The 20,806-nt window shown below is 26.8% G+C and overlaps 1 protein-coding gene across 4 annotated transcripts in view; it reads right to left on the bottom strand.

Annotated features, from left to right (window-relative positions):
* LOC100208784 (activated CDC42 kinase 1) overlaps positions 1-20,806 on the bottom strand; it is a 43,416-nt gene that overhangs the window by 11,254 nt on the left and 11,356 nt on the right. For all 4 annotated transcript variants that reach the window (XM_065799100.1, XM_065799098.1, XM_065799099.1 and 1 more), the window contains exons 3-10: positions 16,401-16,556; positions 16,102-16,287; positions 15,897-15,985; positions 10,044-10,170; positions 6,507-6,659; positions 2,995-3,095; positions 2,818-2,915; positions 2,701-2,734 (exon numbers count right to left, since the gene is read on the bottom strand). In XM_065799100.1, coding sequence (XP_065655172.1) covers positions 2,701-2,734; positions 2,818-2,915; positions 2,995-3,095; positions 6,507-6,659; positions 10,044-10,170; positions 15,897-15,985; positions 16,102-16,287; positions 16,401-16,502 — 890 coding nt within the window. In that variant the 5' untranslated portion in view covers positions 16,503-16,556. The remainder of the gene's footprint in view (positions 1-2,700; positions 2,735-2,817; positions 2,916-2,994; positions 3,096-6,506; positions 6,660-10,043; positions 10,171-15,896; positions 15,986-16,101; positions 16,288-16,400; positions 16,557-20,806) is intronic.

Here is a 20,806-nt window from a genome sequence, read left to right as displayed (position 1 = left end):
GGGTTAAAGTGCAGTTAAAGTGAAGAGAGGGTTAAAGTGAAAAAAACTAGACTAATAAAAGTTTTTAGAGCATGTAGGAACAGAAAGAACAAAAATATAAGATATTGCTGAATGATCAGTCTCATGGTTTCTATGAAAGGTCAGTAGTGAAGGATTATCCAAAAAGACATAAAAAAGAGGACTCAGTGAGAGGGTTGCATGCATCAATATAGGAATGTGGACAGTGTTGCAATAGTTGTTTGCAGTAGATAACTGAGTTTTGTTAAAGTTAAAATTCACAAGCCACTGCAAACCCCAATCTGTTACAGAAGTAAGATCAGATTCAAGATTGGCTGCCTGTTCTAAGCATAGGAAGCAAGAATAGAAAAGATTTTTTGTTAAGACATGAGTATAATGTTGAGTCAGCAGCAAATAGAGCCACTTTATATGTAAGGTTGTCTGGAAGATCATTAATGTAAAAAAGAAACAAAAAAGGACCAAGGATAGAACCTTGAGGTATCCTAGAAGTCATTGGAAATAAGTTAAAGTGTTGGCCTTTTAGGATGACTTTAATAAAGCAATTAGAAAGAAATGATTTGATAATCTCAAAAACTTTTCTAGATACACCATATAAAGCAAGCTTTTGGATAAGACCAGTATGCCAAACTTTGTTGAAAGCTTTAGATATGTCAAGAGCAATAGCCCTAGCCTCTCTGCCTCCATCTAATGCACAATGAAATTATTCAGTCACAGCAGTTAGCAAGTCACCTGTAGAGCAAGAAGATCAAAAATTGTATTAATTGTTTGGCAGTAAGTTATTTTAAATGGGATGTTGGAAATTTGTTGATCAAAGACTAACAGACCTTGCTAATAACAGATAGAAGACTGATAGAATGATAGTTGTAAAAATTGGAACCACAGTTATCATTTTTCAGCAGGCAGAAAAACAAGATTCAGTCAAGCACTTATTAAATAGTTTAGAGGGAATTAAAAAGAGTGGAGAACACTTTTGTAAGACTATAACAGGATTGTTTTCTGGACCACAAGCCATAGAAGAATTTAATTGAGATATGACTTTAGCAACAGAAGCTAGAGTGATTTGAATTTCTAACAATAGGTTAACCTTAAACTGGAATAAAAGTAAGAGTTTGACCATAAGATTAAAGAGTAAAATTAGTAGAAAAGTTCTTTGCAAATAGTTCTTACTTATTCTTAGACGAGGCAATAAGATCAGTCTCATGAATTAAAGATGGAATGTTAAACTAACTTTTGTTAACAGCACTGTTGAAGATTCTCCAAAAGCCTCTAGAGCCTGAGATAAGATGTGAGATTTAATATTGTTTATTGAGATTCTGAGATGTGAGATTTAATATACTGGGAATAATGAAAGTTGCATGGTATTGTGGTATTTAATTGAGCGCTTTCAGAAGTTAGCTAAAAATAAGGGTAAATATAGCAAAATTTTATCATTGTAATTCTCAACATTTTCACAATGCAAATTTGAGAAGTTAAAGTTTTATGAATTTTAAATGAGGTAAGTTGTTGATTTGACATGGATTATTGATAGCCCAGTACTTCACATCAACATTTCTTTTTCATATTTAGGAACAACTTCAAAAGATTAAATTCCAAGCAATGGTGTATATCTTGTGAGATGACATTCACTTTCTAGCATGATTCCTATGAAGCATTGTTAAATGTTTACCATGGCTGAGAAACTGATTTACCAAACAAATTTAACTGACCATTTTAAAATCAAAAAATGACCATCATAAATTTTATATAGGGTCATCTTTTCTACATTTTTTCTGCAACTATTTGCCATATTCTTCCATAAGAATTTAACCTATTCATTATAAAATTCATATTTATTATTCATTAATTCACATTCATTATTCGTTAAGAATTAAAGTCCATAATGGTGGACCTGAAAAAAAAAGCAGGGCTTTTTAGGCTGAATTTTAAAAAGCCATAAATTTTGAACTGCTTAGATTTAAAGTTCAAACTTTGTTAATCAATAGGCACCACTGGTACACTTAAAAGGTATACCAATTGGTACCACTGGTTAAAATTTGAAAGAAATCTCAATGGAAAAGTCTGACTGGAAAATTCCAATTGCTTGTCCTACATGGAAAACCAAGTACAATTATCATTAAACTACCAGAGAACAACAATACTGGAATTAAGATTAAACTAGAAATAATAGCAATAAATAGTAATAGGTAATAATAATAAATAGTAAAAGATAGTAATAATAATAAAAACAGAATTTAGTGAACAATTAAATAAATTTTGCATTTAGTTGTTTAATAAAAGAATTATCATTTTCTGAAGAAAAAAATTTGTCTGAAAAATGATTTGATCATCTGCTTCACAAATATGTTTTTTTTATAAAAACAAGTTCAACTGCAGTTGGCCACGGATGATTGACTGCAGTTGGTCATGGATGATTAGGTGATCAATAATAGATGTCTTGACCATGATAAATCAAAACTTTATAAGCTTACTTAAAAATTTATTAGACTCATTTAAAAGTTAAAGTAAGCTTATAAAGTTTTGATTTATCATGGTCAACAATTGATCGAATCAACAACAATGCTGGTCAATAACCTAAACTAAAAAAGTATTATGTTTTGATGATGTTGATGATGATGATGATTATGGTGATGACAATGTTGATGATGCAACTTTTGATGTAATTTTTTTAAAAAAGACGCTTACCTTTTTATATTTTCTGAAGTTACAACAAGCATATCTGAAACACATAAAATCAAACTTCATTTTATTGTGTTTTTTTTGAAAATACTGAAAAGTTTAGGATGAAAATAAAATATTTACCTGAAATTGTACCAAGTTTTAAGTTTGCACATTCACTTGGAAAAAATCCCACAGCTCCGGTTCTTCGATTTTGACCTTTCCACATAAAACTATTATTGCTAAAAATTTATTATCATCAATAAATTTTGATTAAAATTTCTTTTAAATAAAAAAACCCTTTAAAGAAAGGAATCTTACTTTGATTCAAAAATTGTAATAATATCCCCCTGAGAATAACACAACTGATGTGACATATCACTAACTCTTGCTGATATAGCAGTAACTTCATAAGGAAGTACCTGTAAAGATATATTTGTATATATAGTACATAACTATGTTTGTAGGACTTGCATTATTTTATAATTTCGCATTTTTGAGATTTTAGAAAGTAGTTTTAGGTTTTTAAAAAGGATAAAAGCACAATAAAATAAAAATTATCATTTCTAGATTAATTATTGTTATTTATTCATAGAAAAACGAACACTACATAAGAATTACATAAGAAACCTCACATACAATCGTAGAAACATGTTCAGCCCAAGTAGATGTGTTTTAAGCTGTTTGTAATAAAATTATAATAAAACAAATAATATTGTAAATGAATTCAACAGGTCATAAGTTAATTTTCTCAGAATACTTATACAATGAAATCAAAAAACTTATTTTTGCACAGGATGAAATAACTTTGTTAAAGTTTGAAGTCATTAAACAAAAAACAAATGAACACTGAAGTTTTAGGTAAAAATGATTTATTAAAAATCATAAAAAAACTAAGAGACAGAAGATCGTTTGCATATAAATAATTTAAGAATAAAAGGAATAAAAGAAAGTTGAAATCAATTATTGATTGAACCTGAATGAAAAGTGCATAAATTGTTAAAGGACATTAAAAGACATTAAAAATAATTCTAGACATTAAAAATACAAAAATTGAGAGACCACATTGAGCAGGACAGAGCAATAGTTCTGAAGCTGTTCATTAATATTGACAAAACTGAAAATGTGCATGCTTAAAGGTATGAACAACTTTATAAATAAAGATTTTAGTGCTGAGACTACAGAAATAAGAAAAAGTTTTTCAGTTTTTATCCATAACTCTGTTAACTTTATACCACCAAATGGTCTCAGTGTTAATAAAAAAGATTATGAGTCATTGTGCATTGAAATTATTACCCAAAATTCTAAAAACATAATTGTTAATGCTATTTATAAAGTCAGCGTATAACTTAAAAAACTTGAAACTTGGTTTGGCATTGTTTTTAAGAAGGTTAAGTACATATAAAGACTGATTTAACAGATCCATACAATTTTGCAACCTTTTAAAAAACTGCATTAATTGGGCACTTGTTTTTCAATAATGCGGTGCTATGATTATGAACTTTACTTAACACAACATTTCCTCTAAAAAAGTTTTTTATAATTCAAAAACACTTCTATTGCTCTGGATAAAAATGGTTTACTTAAATTGTGGAGGAAAAAAAAAAACTTTATGAAAAAATTTTAAAAATCAAAACATTTAAACAAAATGAATAAAAATTAATTTAAAAAATCAATATGTACTCAAGTAAACTATAATATTTAAAATTGCTAAAAAACGCTGATGGAAATACACAAAAAATTCCGCCAAAAAAAGCTTTAAATTGACAGTTATTTAATTGATGATATGATGCTAATAGCTAAAATTTTTTTTTTGAAAACAGATTTTTGTGAATGTGTTAATGTTAGCTCATTAAGGACGAAATATTCCTCCAATGTTTGATTCTTATCTCACACCTCATAAAAAAAATTAATGAATCAAAACTAAATACAATTGAGTTGCAGACAGCATTATTATGCCTAAAAACTAATAAAAGTCGAAAATCTGATAAAGTTAGCAGTATTATATTAAAATAAGTCTGTGTTATAACACAAACAATTTTTTATATATTAACTTTGTCGCAAAATTATATCTGTCTTCTATTGTTTCTCAAAAATGTATGGACGTATAATGTATAATAGATTATACAATCATTTAACTGAAAACAATGTTGTACTGTAAGCAATAAGGTTTAAAAAAAACATTTAACTGATCACACAATAAGTTAATTCATCATTTATCTGTCACTTTAGGAGCAATTGATCTTTCACTTTAGAAACAGTAAATCATCTTATAAAACATTATGGTCTAAAAAATATAAACTTACTTTGGTTAGAAAATTACTTGACAAACAAAAAACAGTACATACACTTTAAAAACCTAGAAGTAAACAGAAATACTGTGGTGTTTTCAATCATTTTAGTATTACCATACTAAAATGATTGAACACCAAAGCTATTAAACTTTATTTTATTTGCAGATAACTCCAATGTTTTCAATCAAAAAAATGAATTTTCCCTTTTCCATAAACCAAACAAAACAAACAATACTTTAGGAGTAAATTTCATAAAGACTCTCTAGAAAAAAAATCTCAAAAACTATTAGTATGAGATTTAGAATTATTTTCTACATTTTCAGTCTTTAAAAATCTTATATTTTTCTTTTATACATAGTTAAAAAAAAATTTTTTTATAGCAAACAAAAACATGCGGCTAGAATTGTATTTAGAGCTCTTAGAGCTGTTCTTTTGTTTAAATATACATGGTGCCTTAAACAATTTCAAACTTAACATTTTGTTTTAAAGTTCATGTATAAATGAAATATAAACTCTCTTCCAAAATATTTGAAACTTATTTTAAAGAAACTATTAAAATGCTACTACAGTTTCACTTTGTTGTACAAAAATGTCATTCAAAACTGATTTCATATTCAATTCAGAATTGCACACCATTTTTGAGGAAAACCTATCCAAACATTATTTTTATAAAAAAAAACTCTTATAACTAGTTTAAAACTGAATTAAAACATCATAAACCACACACCATATACCACACACCACCATATACCAGAACTATATACAGAAATTTGATATATTTTTTTTATCAAAGTTTCTTTTAAAATGGATAAGGTGAATTAAAAACTAATTTAGTTAAACTCAATAAAAAATTAAAAAACAATGTAATTATTTAAACTTACTCTGTAATTATTCTGAAAGAAAAGTATTTATTTAATTCTAAATATATACAATAAACTTTTCTAAAAAATAATGAAACTATAACACAGCGCTCTGTAATAAGACAAAACCAATGTCTTCACATAAATATGTGCATTGCAATATTTATTAAACGATAAAATATAAAAAAAGCTTTAATTAAGTTCCTGTTTCTCAATCCATTTATATTTAAAGAGATATTTAAACCAGAAAATAGAGGAATCTTCATATTTAAACCAGAAAATAGAGGAATTTTTTTATTTTGATTATTTTTAGAACATTTATGGGGGATCGTAACCTTACAAAAGGTATTTTAAAAGTTCAATTATTTTTTGAGTGCAACCAGTTCAATTGTTTACAAAGTTCACCGAATGCAACCAGTTCAACTGTTTACAAAGTACACTAGGAGAGATTGCGTGTGGTGGCAACATGAAAGCATTATCAAGGGTAATAGGCATAAAAATGTGTAGACCAAGTTAAAAGAATTATTAAAAAAGATCCTTTAAAGTTGATAAAATACATAAATACCCATAAAAGAATGCAACAGCATTATTAGTACAACAAAAACAAAACAAGAAGTAATATAAAATTTAAAATAAAATTTAAATTAAATTTTTTAACATTTAATGAACCTAAATTTACATTTAAAAGTTCTTTCTCTAAAGTACTGAATGTACCACGCTCTTTGGGAATATGTTTCCAACAAGTATTATTGATAATAGAATATATTGTGCTAGGGCAATATGATGGCTTCTTTAAACGCTCAAAATTCGGCTCATCAATCTTATGCAAAATCTATAATTAATTAAATTTTAACTAAAAAAAATCCAAAATTTAACTAAAAAAAAATATATATCTAAAAAGCCCTGCAAAAAAAAAAATTATATATATATACATATATGTATATATATATATATATATATATATATATATATATATATATATATATATATATATATATATATATATATATATATATATATATATATATATATATATAAATATATATACATACACACATATATGTATATATGTATGTATATATAACTATGAATGCGTGTTTAGATAACATCTCTGACATCACACTGAAATAGCCTGCTGCCAGTAGCTTCAGTACACACATTGAATATCTTTTAGCCTGCTGCCACAAAGGAGTGCTGCTACATCGACTGAGAGTTTGGCATGGGGCAGCAATCTTTTCTTTCATAATTTTCTTCTTTTTCTGAAAATGCCGTATAAATAATTGTAACAAAAATATGGTAAGAATTTGTTATCTAAACACTATTAGTAGATAAAAGTCTTATGTTTTTCTTTTATGCATACATATATGAGCAACTCTACAGCAGAAAATGAAAAAGAGTTCAAACTTTATTACCATTTTTTTCAACTTTTAGCAAATGAATATTGATATAGACACATGAAAGCTTACTTAAAACATACCTTTAGAATTAAAATTAATTTATTTAGGTCATTTATATGCTTCTGTAAGTTTTTTCATTGTAAAATGTTATTTTAACTATAAATTTATTTGCATAATCCGAATTTATTTAGTGCGAAAATGAAGCTAAAATGTTCAAATTGTCGTTGGTCAGATTTTATACTTTAAAAAATATATATTTCAAGAAAATAACAAAACAACTTTTGCAATTTAAATGTAACTTATGTAAACTTAAACATAATAAAGTATTGTTTTTTCTAAAATTTAGTTAAAAAACTTAAATTTTTTAATAATATATGCTAAATAATATTAAATGTTACATTTTTACATTTAAAATTTTGAATAACTATGCTTAGTTAAAGCACATTCTACTTTTGAATTTGTGTAGCATAAGTTAAAACTACATGCATTTACCAAAGTTCTGGAGTTTTTTTGTAAAGTTTTAGTTGCTTACAAAATGCACACTTACGTTTTCATCGCAACTCTTAAGAGGTTTAAATTAATTTAAATATATATTTTATAAAGTTACGACTGTTTACAAAGAAGAAAAATGTTTTTCATTGCAATTCCCTAAAGAGTTTTTAAATCTTTATATAAGTTATTATATTAAATATGTTTTAATAAATTAAAGTTATTTAGGCAAAAGGTTAACAAATTTTTTTTTTCATTTTTAAATAGCAAAAAGTTCTTAACAGACTATTAAAACTTATCAAGCTGCTTATTTACAGCGTGATTCAGAACAGAAAAAAATTATCAATGTCAATCATTAAAAAGCTAATTGTCAACAAATAAAACAAGATCCGGAAAAAAAAAATAAAGAGAAAAAATATAGGAAAAGGTCAAAAACATCAAAACTTCTGCAAAAATGACCTTTTCTGCCATTATGAATGTTCAAACATAAGAAAAATTACTCTAGAAAAGTCAAGAAAACATTGCCTAAAGATCCCGCAAAACGCTACGAACTCCTAGTCAGGTTGCTGAATAAGTCATTCAACAAAGATACTACTCTCCCGTTAAATAGCGTTAATAATTCAGCTTTGACTGAAGTTTAAATAATAGTTGAAAAGTTTTACTGGGAAGGTGACATTATTGTCACCATATGTTAAGGACTTAGTTTTAATTGAAAATGGAAAGAAGATTAAGGTTCAAGTTTGTCATCTTCTTTAAGCTTAAAAGAAGCGTACAAGCTTTTTATATATGATAATTTGAATTTCAAGATTGAATTTAGTAGGTTTTGTGAACTACAACCAATAAATGTTCAAGCTATTGCCTCACAATATATGCGTTTGTACTTACCACAAAAACATGCAATTTGCTTTAGATTCCTATGTGAAAGTTCATTGTTTACTCAAGAAGTTCACATTTTTAATAATAATGCTATGTCTAACCATTTAAAAAAAAAATTAACAATATAATATTTTGGCATTTTTTTGCAGAAATGCATGGCAAAGGAATTGTTGATGGTATTGGGGCTACTGTTAAGTGTTTAGCAACCAACAAAGTAAAGTCAGAAGAAATTTAACCAGCAAATGATTTTGTGAATTCTCTTCAAGACATTAATGTCCAAGTCCTATACTTGTCAGAGGAAGAAAAGCCAGCGTACAATTGTGCCCTGCAAATATTGAAAATTATCCAGCAAACAAAAAAAGTGAAAGTCTCTAAATTCCACTACTTATTATATCCCACTATTTATAATGTCTAAATCTTAAAAACTTAGTTTCTTGTTTCTATCCCACTGCTTTTATGTCGATAATGGCCAGATCAAAGCAGAAAAAACTTTACCGTAATGCATTTGAAACAAATAAAAAGATCAAATAATTTTTATTTTAAAGTATATTCTTATTTGGTCAATATTTTAGTTTTAGTAAAACAAAACGTTTGTAAATGCAATTAAATACTCTGCAGCATTTTAAAAACTCAACCTAACGAAAATACTGCAATACACATAAACATAAGAATTGTAAGTAAAATTTTCAACAAACAAAAACATTTTCTTATTTAAATGACTCAATAAGTATTATTAACCTTGTCATACTAAAGTAATTTTTTAAAGCTGCTCTTGTTCTTGTGGAAAAAACTGTTATTGATTTCATAACTTTCATAAATGTTATAAAAAATCACTCAGGAAGAGTGCCCCCAGTTATTAAAAATTGCCTTTGTTAATTACTTTTAATAAATGAGTTCAACACTTTTGCAATTCCTTATTTAAATAACTCTAAAAAATCTAACTCCTAATAATAGAAATATAAAAAAAACACAAAAATAATCGTTTGGTACATAAGTGATGTAACATAAGTAAAACATGTGAGGAGCGTACATACATCGACTGACTTGAATAGGTAAAACATACTAGGAAGCACATACATCAACTTAGGGTTGTATGCATGTATGTATGTATGCTTTGTTTCTTTTTTTATTATTTTATTTTATGTTAATTTACTTCCTGAAGGCTGAGAAGGCCACTACAGATGAGGAGGCTACTTATTTTTGGTATAACCCTCTCTCAACCCTATAACTCTGAAACACGAACCTTGATGAACAAGGCTGCTGTGCAGAGAAACAAGTTGAGCGCAGTACTGCCAGGGATGTGGTGGGGATTAAACTTGGAACCTCTCGCTTATGAAGCGAGCGCTCTACCACTACACCACTACCGCATGTATGTATGTATGTATGTTTGTATACATCTACATATATAAATATATATTACTAATACTATTTAACCAAACTTGCAGTCATTTTACCTCAGATCCATTAAGACCAGACCAAGGTTCTGCTCCAAGTGAAAACATTTCATAAACAGTCACTCCGAATGACCACAAATCAGATGCATGAGAAAACTTTCCAAAATTCAAACACTCAGGTGCACACCTAAATACATTGAGTTTACAATAAAAATCTCATTTATAAAAGCAAATGTTAAAAACTAAGCGTGTATATATATATATATATAATAATAATAATAATAATAACAATAATAATAATATTATATATGTGATGATGGATAGTAATATGTATATAATATAGATATTACTATCCATAACTTGAACATCAGTATTTTAAAAAAATGCTTTAATTAAGTAAATTTTTTGCTTTTAGTTTTTGCATTAAAAGATAATTTAGGCAATATAATTTATTGAATAAAATACTTTGATAAAAGTTATGATGTTAACAAATTACATTCTTAAATTAGTTGAAGTTAGGCTTAACGTTTATTTACATAAGCATACTGTTTTGTTAATCACTTGATAATCATGCAATTAATTTTAAGTCCTATCTTTATGTTAATTGTTAATAAATCATGCAATTATCAAGTTAGATGTTTATGTGAAAATTATATAATGTAATTTTATCTAGAGTGAATTTTGGCTTGGTAGCAGAATAGTTGCAAGGAAATCATTCCTTTGGCTCCAAAATAAATTGATAAAAGACTGGAGTGGGCAAAGTTACACAAAAAATGGACCATCAATGACTGGAAACATGTTCTTTTGACCAACAAGTCAAAGTTTTAAATCTTTGGCTACAAAAGAAGATTTTGAGCGATTAATAAAACAAAGTGTACTTCTGTGAAACATGGTGGGGGTAGTGATATAGTTCAAAGCTATTTTGATGGGAACACCACAGGTGACATTGTAAAAATAGAAGGAATATTTTCAAAAGAAGTGTATTCGGTGATTTTGAGAAGTCATGTTATACCATCAGGTATAACATGACTTTTTAAAATCAAATTGAATTATTGGGGAGCTATTCATTTTTCAAAAAGATAATGATTCAAAGCATTCTTTGGATCATTATCTTTTTAAGAACTTTGTAAGAACTACTTGAGTGAGTTAGAGATGATCAAGTATTGAATAAGATGAATTGGCCTCCCCAATTATCAGAACTCTCTCCAATTAAACTTCTATGGGAGAAACTAAAGAGAAATGTAAAAAAGTTAATGTCTAATGGTTAAAAGAGTATGAGGAAAAAAATCATTAGTGGTGGCATAAAATTGAAAAACTAGAGAAGCTGTTATGCTAAAAATATGTAAAGTGATTATTGCCGCCAAGGGTGGTTACATAGATGGGAGTAAATTGTAAAGCAATTTACTTTGACTTTTTTTATTATATAAACTTAATCAATAGTAAAATAGCCTATTTTTCAGGTAACTTTTTTTTTTCAGTTTCTCTTCCAATAGTAAAACTTTCAAAACTTTGTAAAGTATGACCATTCAGAGATTATATCTATCTACTTTGTGCACCAAGGTCTAAAACCAGTACCACAACTCCAACAACAGTAGAACAAGCAGATAATATCCAGATTGTTAGCAATTAATGAACAACTTTTAGAATACTAAAAACATCCAGCCCACTATCTGTAACAAACACACTGAAAAATGGGCATTTACTAACATTTAGAGTATATGTTATAAAATCACTTTCAGAGTTATTGGTTATTAACAGAGGTGGTTGTGGTTTTTTAATATTACCACAATAGTGGTTGTGGTTTCAACAGAAGCTGTTGATTATCTGTAAACTAGTGTAAAATGTTTTTCTATGTTGTGTTCTATCAAAAAAAATTTGGTCATACTAGGTGATTTTAACTTACCCAATATAGATTGGGACTTTTATCATGGTCCAGATAGATCCAGATATTTTCATAACATTTTATAAACAAATATGATCATACTCAGTATGTTGATTAACCAACCCGTGAAAATAACATTTTAGATCTTATTATGAGTTCTCTATTTATTAGAGATCTTTGCATTGAAATGAAGTTCCAATGGGCATTGAGCTGCCCATTGGGACTAGTGATCATCATGTAATTCTATTTACTTAATTTAGGCTGCTTTTATAATAATGATGAAATTTCAGTTCAGCAGTTAATGTTGTAAAAATGCAGACCAAGATATCAATAAATCTCCTTAGTCAACAGATTGGATCTTTTAAAAACATTTTAATATTGAAGATTGTTGTCACACCATCACTTCAATACTTAATATACAATATATCATCATTATACAATATGTAACAAAGTGCGTGTAAGTGTAAATTATAAATCACTACTTAAAATAAACTATCCTCATTATGTTAAAAGATTGATAAACGACAAAGCAATTGCATGGAAGAGATCAAAATAACAGGTAAATCTGATGAAAAAGCAGCTTATAAATCAATTACCTCAAAATGTTCAGATTCCATTAAAAAGCATTATGAAGCAAAAGAAATAAAAATGATATTTTGTAAATAGAACAAAAGCCAACCTCAGTAGTTTCTTTAATTTTGTAAATAGCAAAACTAGTAATAAACTCAATCCGATAATATTCTTTCTCAAACAAAAAAGGAAATATCGTGTATTTTTAATAACCTTTTTAAAGGTATTTTTACAATTGACAATACAAATAAGGTCAATAATTACTGGGTCAACATATAATAGTTGACCCAGTAATTATAGACCTACCTTCTTGACATCTATTTGTTTTTATGTAATGGAAAGAATTATTAATAACAAACTGATAAAGTATTTTTTACTCAATAACCTGATTACAAAGAAGCAACATGGTTTTATTTGTAAATATCATTTGTGTGAATGGAGTTGTACTAGGCAGCTTCAATAAGCAACTGAAAATTGCTTTGTTTGTATTATTTCTAACCGGAACTTAAACTCAACTCATTGTGCTTACAATGTATTACAGGGTTCATGGCAGTTTTAGAAATCCATTTTCCCAGAGTATTCCCTGATTTTCCCCTGTTTTCAAGTACTTTCCCCCTGAGTTCAGGTGGTGAAAAGTATGTAATTTTTCCTGATAATGTTGAAGCATATAATTTCCCTAAATATTTATTATCAGAATTTAAAAAAAAAAATTCTCTATAATTAATTGATAGCAGTTTGTTAAAGAAAGATTTTTTAGTAATAAAAAGTAGTTTAAACAAGTAACAAAGCCAAAAAAATCCATTAAATATAAGAAATATACCTAAAAAAAAAGTTTTATCTGTTTTGAACAAAGTAATGTGTTTTGTTGACAAAATATAAACTCTATATGAGAACTATTTGGGATAAAATTATTTTAGCAACTTTCTTTCTTTGCTTTTCTTTCTCCTTGAAGTCTCACAGTTATTGATTTTTCATTTAAATTTTGTTCCACTACTTCCTAACCAATCTTTATAAATATAGTGTTGTAACTAATCTTTTTGAAAATAGGTCTTTTCTGAAATCATGTCTTATATTATTATTTTTAATTAAAAATTTATCTAAAGTAGGGGGGAAAAACTAGACAAATAAAAGTTTTTTGTAAATGCAGGGACAGATACAGTAAAAAGATGAGACTTTGCGGAATGACAAGTCAAGTGAGAATGAATTTATTTTAATGGAACTAGAGATGATAGCTCTTTTGAGCTATGATGGAGATGATAGCTCTTTTGAGCAGCAACCATAATATTATTTGTAGAAAAGAGAAAAAGACACAACCTTATGACAATGCGAGAGAGGATTAAGTTGGCAGCCAGAGCAGGTCCAACTACATTTACAATGCATTTTTGAACCTTGTCTAGAAGAGAAAGAGCACCATTAGAAGAACCAGTCCAAATAAGACAACAGTATTCAATACAAGGATGAATAAGAGATTTGTAGAGGTAGAGAATGGAATCAGGAGTAAGAAAATTGCGAGCACAATAAAGAGAAGTAACCTTTGCAAATGCTAACTTAGCAATTGATTGTATATATGGTTTCCATGAAAAGTCAGTAGTAAATTACAATCCAAGAAGACGTAAAGAAGAGGACTCAATGAGAAAGTTGCTCAGTGTTCAGTGCTCAAGACAGGAGTATAAAGTTTAGTCGTCAGCAAATTAAGCCACTTTATATGTAAGATTGTCAGGAAGATCATTAATGTATATAAGAAACAAAACATGGGGTAATCCCAAGGATAGAACCTTGGGGTTACTTCAGAAGTTAATGGAAAGGAAGAAACTTAGCCTTTGAGGATGACTTTAAAGCGATCAGAAAGATAAGATTTGTAAATCTCAAAAACATTACTAGATTCACCATATTGAAGCAAGCTTATGGAGAAGACCAGCATGCTAAACTTTAACAAAAGCTTTAGATTTGTCAAAAACAAAAGTCCTAGCCTCGGGGCCTCTATTTAATGCACAATAAAATCTTTCAGTCACAGCAGTTGACAAGTCCCCATAGAGCGAGAGGCTCGAAAACCGTATTTATTGTTTGACAGTAAGTTATTTGACTCAAGGTAGGATATTTATACGTCACTTTTAATTACTTTTGATTTTTGTCCAACATTTTTGTGTTGTTTAAAGATTTAAACCATTAAAATAGATTTAAACCATTAAAACCACTAAACCAAGATTTAAACCATTAAGATAATTGCAAAATAAATGTTTTTGGTATTACTGCAAAAATGCAAACTTAATTGATTTGGATTTTTTTTTTTTAATGCATGTGTTTTTTTTATTTTTTATAGTGCTTTTCTTTTTAAATTTTATTTATCTTTTTTATGGTTTTTAGAGTGCATACTTTGACTGACTTATAGGTAGAACATGCGAGGAGTGCTGCTACATCAACTGAAGAAAAATACGCAGAACATGTGAGTGCTGCTACATCAACCCAAGGTTTTGGGTAGGGCAGGCAATCTATTATTAAAAAAAACTTTCCAGTCTTGTTTTTTAATTTATCTTTTATGTCAACAAAATATGGTAAAACTTTTCTAACCTCTATGGGTTGAACATGTATGTGTGTATATATATATATATATATATATATATATATATATATATATATATATATATATATATATATATATATATACATCATTGTTTGACTGTCTTTAAATTTTCCCATATAATGTAAACATAATTTTTTTTTAAGAAGACCAGAAAAGTTTAAAAACTTAAAAAAGAGTTTTCTTTTAAATCAATAGACTGCCTACCCACACCAAAATACTCAGTCAATGTAGCAACACGTGTTGCATATTTATCTATTTAAGCCAGATAATGTATGTACAACCCCTGCATGCTCTACATGTTTAAGTCAGTTGAGCTATGTACACTATGCTGTGCTTCACCTTAAATAAATCAGTTGATAAAACAAAAATAAAAAAGAACAATGAAATAGAATTAAATAATAAAAAACAGTATTCTCGAGTCCCTAATAAAAAGGGGCTGGACGTTTATTCATTTTTGAAAAATTTTCCCACCCACCCCAAGCTTGATAAGACCCCCCCCCCCCCCCGTCTGTTTATTAGCTTTTATTTGTTATCAAAGAAAAAAATTAGTGAAAATTGGCCTTACAAAGTCTCACTAAAGTATAAAACATATTAAATCCTATTGAAATTATTATAAAAAAGCTGTTAGAAAATTTGCAATTTACCGCAAGCCATGCTAGATTTAAATAGTTTTTGTTAAAAATATGAGTTTGGATATATAAACTAAAACATTTTTATAAAAAATACTTATATTGTAACATAAAAAAATTCAACCCACCCCCTCCTTTTATTAACCCCCCCCCCCCTCCTCCTCCATATATACATAGATACAATAAATGTAAATAAACAAATTATATTAAATTAAAAGGGGAAAATTGTAATAAACTACAAAGAATGTTACCATGCTAAGGGTATTTGGGTATCAGGCTGCATTACATAGTAAGATGAATTTGATAAAGGTCTTGCTAATCCAAAATCCCCTATTTTTACCTAGAAAAATAAACAACAATAACAAAATAAAAAAAACAAAATTATATAATAATATCAATAATATCAATAATATAATAATATCAACTATAAAATATCAAAAATAAAACTTTAAGTGCCTTTTCATAAGTCATCAATAATATATTGCGAGCAGCAAGATCTCGATGAACAAAATGATGAGCCTCAAGATACTTCATTCCTGCAACAATTTGGACAAGAAAACTACACAAAGTCGATATTAGAAACTTTTCTGGCTCATTTCGAATTTTTCGTAATAAACTTCCTAAAGGGGCAAGCTCAAATACCTATAAAAATGAGCAATAAAAAAAATACCAGTTACTTTCATTATTTCAATATTAGCATTAAAATTAAAGATGGTATATAATCAAACAACAAAATATTCTAGCAAAACCCTCACAAGACACATAGGTGAAGCCATAACAACACCAAACAAGCGAATTAAATTAGGATGGGTTAATTTGCTCATTGCATTTGCTTCTTGAATTAAATCATCCTGCATTGCAGCAATCCCACTCTCTTTGGATCCTTGTAAACATTTTACTGCAACTAAAATCTATCCAATGAAATAAAAATGTATTAAACAAAATATTATAGATATTTTTAAATTATATATATATATATATATATATATATATATATATATATATATATATATATATATATATATATATATATAGATATATATAGATATATATAGATATATATTTATATATATATATGTATACATATATATACATATACATACATATATATATATATATATATATTATATATATATATATATATATATATATATATATATATATATATATATATATATATATATATATATATATATATATATATGTAAATTATGTTAGTGTATTTTAGTGTAAATTATGTTAGTGTATATATATATATATATATATATATATATATATATATATATATATATATATATATATATATATATATATATATATTAGGGTGTGTCGATTTTTTTTTAATATCAAAAAAGGCAAGGTTACTTTTGGTGAAGAATTTTATGGAGATTTTGAATCTGCAAAAAAATTTTAAAAAATAATGTCTTTTGGGTGGGTCAGTGTTGTTTTGAATGGAAAAATGACTAAAATATGACTTTTTTAACAGGGCAAAACTATAATTTAAAAAAAAAATTTCTTTCCAAAATTTTTGATTAACTCAGTCATTGTTATGTTGAATTTTAAGAAACTTGATTATTAGGCTCAAAAAGTCATAAAAATAAACACAGAAAAGGAGTTTTTGTGAAGGTTATTTTTATAAAAATCTTGCACTTTTTTCATATTTTTGACAAAGAATGTTATGGTAAAGTGAGTTGTTTTTTTCCCGTTTTTATTAAACTTTAGAAGTAAGGGGAGTTCATTTTTGTGGGGAATTTGATACGGAATCTAAATCTGAAAAAAAAAATTTCAATTATTTGATAAATTTAATATCAACTATATTGGACTTTATGAAAGTATATTTTGTTAAAAAGTCAAAAAAATAAACACATAATGGAGGCTTTTGTGAAGGTTGCTTTAAGAAAAATTAGTCGATTTTTTCATATTTTAGACATTTGAATGTTATCGTAGGGTGCGCTGTCTTTTCTAAAACTAATAATAAGTCAAACACTTTTGTTATAATAAACAGTATATTATATACTAATACATTTTATAATATATATTACATAATACTGATATCTTTGTTAAAATTTACATATAATTAACAATTAATATTTTATAAATTTTATTTAAAATATGTCAATCCAACTAAGTTATATTCAGCATAGTTTGTGCTCATAAAACCCCTACTTCTATTTTTGTGCTCTTATATATCCTAATCGCTTCTCATGGGAATATGTTTTTGCTCAAGGAATTCAATTGGAATAAAATATGCCGAGGTCCTTCTTATGCAAACATGCAAACATAAACTTTAAAAAAGTAACTTTAGGTGAACCACATTGTTTTGCCAGACAAAATACTTAATGATCTTTCAGCTGATCAGGCTTACGAATACAGAATTGTAACAGCAATAAAAACTGGAGTGTTACCAGAAAATTTAATAAATCTTGAAATAGGGCCTGCTTCTCATTCCAGATGGCTCACTACAACCAACCGTTTTGGTAGATTGTGGGTTTCAATTCATTTTCTAACAGAAAAAAACCTCAGAAATCTATGTTTAATTATTGAATTCATAGTTGGTGTGTATTTTCCTTGCTGGTTTCAAATAAAGGTAAAACATTCCTGGTTAGATGGACCTCAAAATATTTTATTTCAATTGAAACAACTAAAATACCAAAAACAAAAAAACAAAATTTTAGTTATTTTATTCATTGGGAATGAATAAAATAACTAAAATTAGAAGTAAATTTATAATAATTATGTTACGTTATATAATAATGATGGTAACTTTGTTTTAGATATGGGAAATTTCAGATAGTGATAACAAAGGTTGTTTAGATAAACAGGTAAATTAATTTGTATTGCACATAAATTTTATTAGTATGAATATTTTAAATTAAGATATTTTTATACTGAGTTTAATTTGGTTCAGCACTTGTTGCAATAGAATGAAAACTGTAAAATGGTTTGCATTTAGTGAATGTATTATTCAGACTCTTTTGTGTTCCAAAGATGAAGAGGAATAAAAGTTAGGAGTGCAAAAGGCGCTCAATTCTTACTGAAACTCTCCTGTTCGGAGAGTTTCAGTAAGAATTCACAAAACCCCATGCATAAATACTGATACTGATAAACTGACCAATCTAATTGAGTTACTCAATACACAAACCACTACTTACCACAAGCTTCACAACCCATGCAGTCATAAAATATTTTCACAAGCTATGGTTGTTCCAGATTGGCCATTCTATTCCTAATCTATCGAATGTTGCATTAAGCAAGTTCTTTTTTTTATACAACTACAAGAATATAATAACTTATTTAAAATTTTTTAATGAACAAATTGTTTTTAATGTTTAATACAGGTTAAAGAGGTTTGTGCAAAAACATATTCCCATGAGAAACAAGTAGGATATATAAGAGTACAAGAAATCAGTGGGGGTTTTATGAGCACAAACAATGATAAATATAACTTAGTTGAACTCACAAGTTTTAGATAAAATTTATAAACTATTAATTGTTAATTATATATATAGTTTAATAAAGATATCAGTATTATATAATATATATTATAAATGTATTAGTATATAATATACTGTTAGAAAAGATAGTGCACCTTAGGATAACATTTAATGTTTAAAATATGAAAAAAATAACTAATTTTTCTAAAAGCAACCTTTTCAAAAGCCCTTATTATGTGTTTATTTTTTTGACTTTTTAACAAAATATACTTTTATAAAGTCTAACATAGTTTATATTGAGTTTATCAAAAAATTGAAATTTTTTTTTAATTTATAATTTTTTTCCTTAAATTATTCATATTTTAGTCTTTTTTTTGTTGAAAACTGAGCATTCTCCCAACAAGACATGTTTTATTTTTATTTCCTTTTTCAGATTCAGATTCCGTATAAAATTCCGCACAAAAATGAACTCCCCTTACTTTTAAAGTTTAATAAAAACGGGAAATGTAAAAAGATGCTGACTGTTGCTAAGCTTTATTATACCCAGTTTACTTAATCTTGTATCTTATCTCAGAAGTTATGTTCTGCAAACTTATTGAAAATCTTAAACTGCATTAATAAAAAACGTAAGTTGAATATTTCATTTCTAATTCATGAGTGTGATTTTATTATCGCTTCCAAAAATAATGTAGAAGTATTTGCAAAAAACTTTTCTTTTTGAAACTCGACTTTTGAGTCTAATGTCCATACTCTTCCTGCCATTTCAGCTAAATTAGCTATTTCAGTGTTAGGCATCCAAATCAAAATTTTTGAATATTTAAATTTTTAGGGGTACCTCAAGACCTTTGAACATTTAAGGCATTCCATATTTTATTAAAAAAAAAAGTTTTTTAAAAGTGCATCATATTAGGTCTCAAATCAAGCAAAATTATATATATATATATATATATATATATATATATATATATATATATATATATATATATATATATATATATATATATATATATCAGGGTGATAGCCAGCCTGATGGCGCCGCGTATAATGCGGTTTCCTAATTGGTTTAAAATTCCTAAAGGTTTTTAAGATCATGGTAAAAAAAAATTTAATCAGTCTCAGATTTAAACTGTTGCGCTAGATTAGTAAAAAATGCAATTTGTACGCGCGACAAGGAAACGAATTAAGTTAATCAATTAAGAATTAAGATCGATTTTTTAATGTGAAAAAAAAAGTGTCGTCATTAACAAGCAAGATCATTCATTCAAAAGTTGAAAAAAAAATGTTTTTAATTTTTAATTGACATCAGTTATTCTCCAGTTAAAATTGTTCAATGCGTTTAATAAATTATTTTATTAATTTATTTTTTTTATTCAAAACCTCTTTATTTACATTCTTGCTTTTTATCTTAAGTTAAGAAAGTTGCAAATAAAATTTGCATATTAATAAATATTATAATATAAAATAAGTTAATAACGTTTTTATATTAAAAGATTTATTAATAATTTCGGTAAAATAAGTTAGCTGGTAAAGTAAACCGAAAATAACAAAAAAAATCAAAAATAAAACTTGCAATGAAACGTATTGTATATGTTATATTTGGTAAAAAATAAAAGAAGATAATTAAATAATATTATAATATTATTAATTATTAAACAATGTTTACAATAATTACAATAATTAATTTTTTTTTAATTTACAAATTCAAAATTTACTTAGATATTTAATGT

This window comes from Hydra vulgaris, chromosome 06 (assembly GCF_038396675.1).
Source record: "Hydra vulgaris chromosome 06, alternate assembly HydraT2T_AEP".
NCBI classification, from domain to species: Eukaryota; Metazoa; Cnidaria; class Hydrozoa; order Anthoathecata; family Hydridae; genus Hydra; species Hydra vulgaris.
The sequence above is the reverse complement of the archived record's forward strand: the minus strand, read 5'-3'. Positions and strand labels throughout refer to the sequence as shown.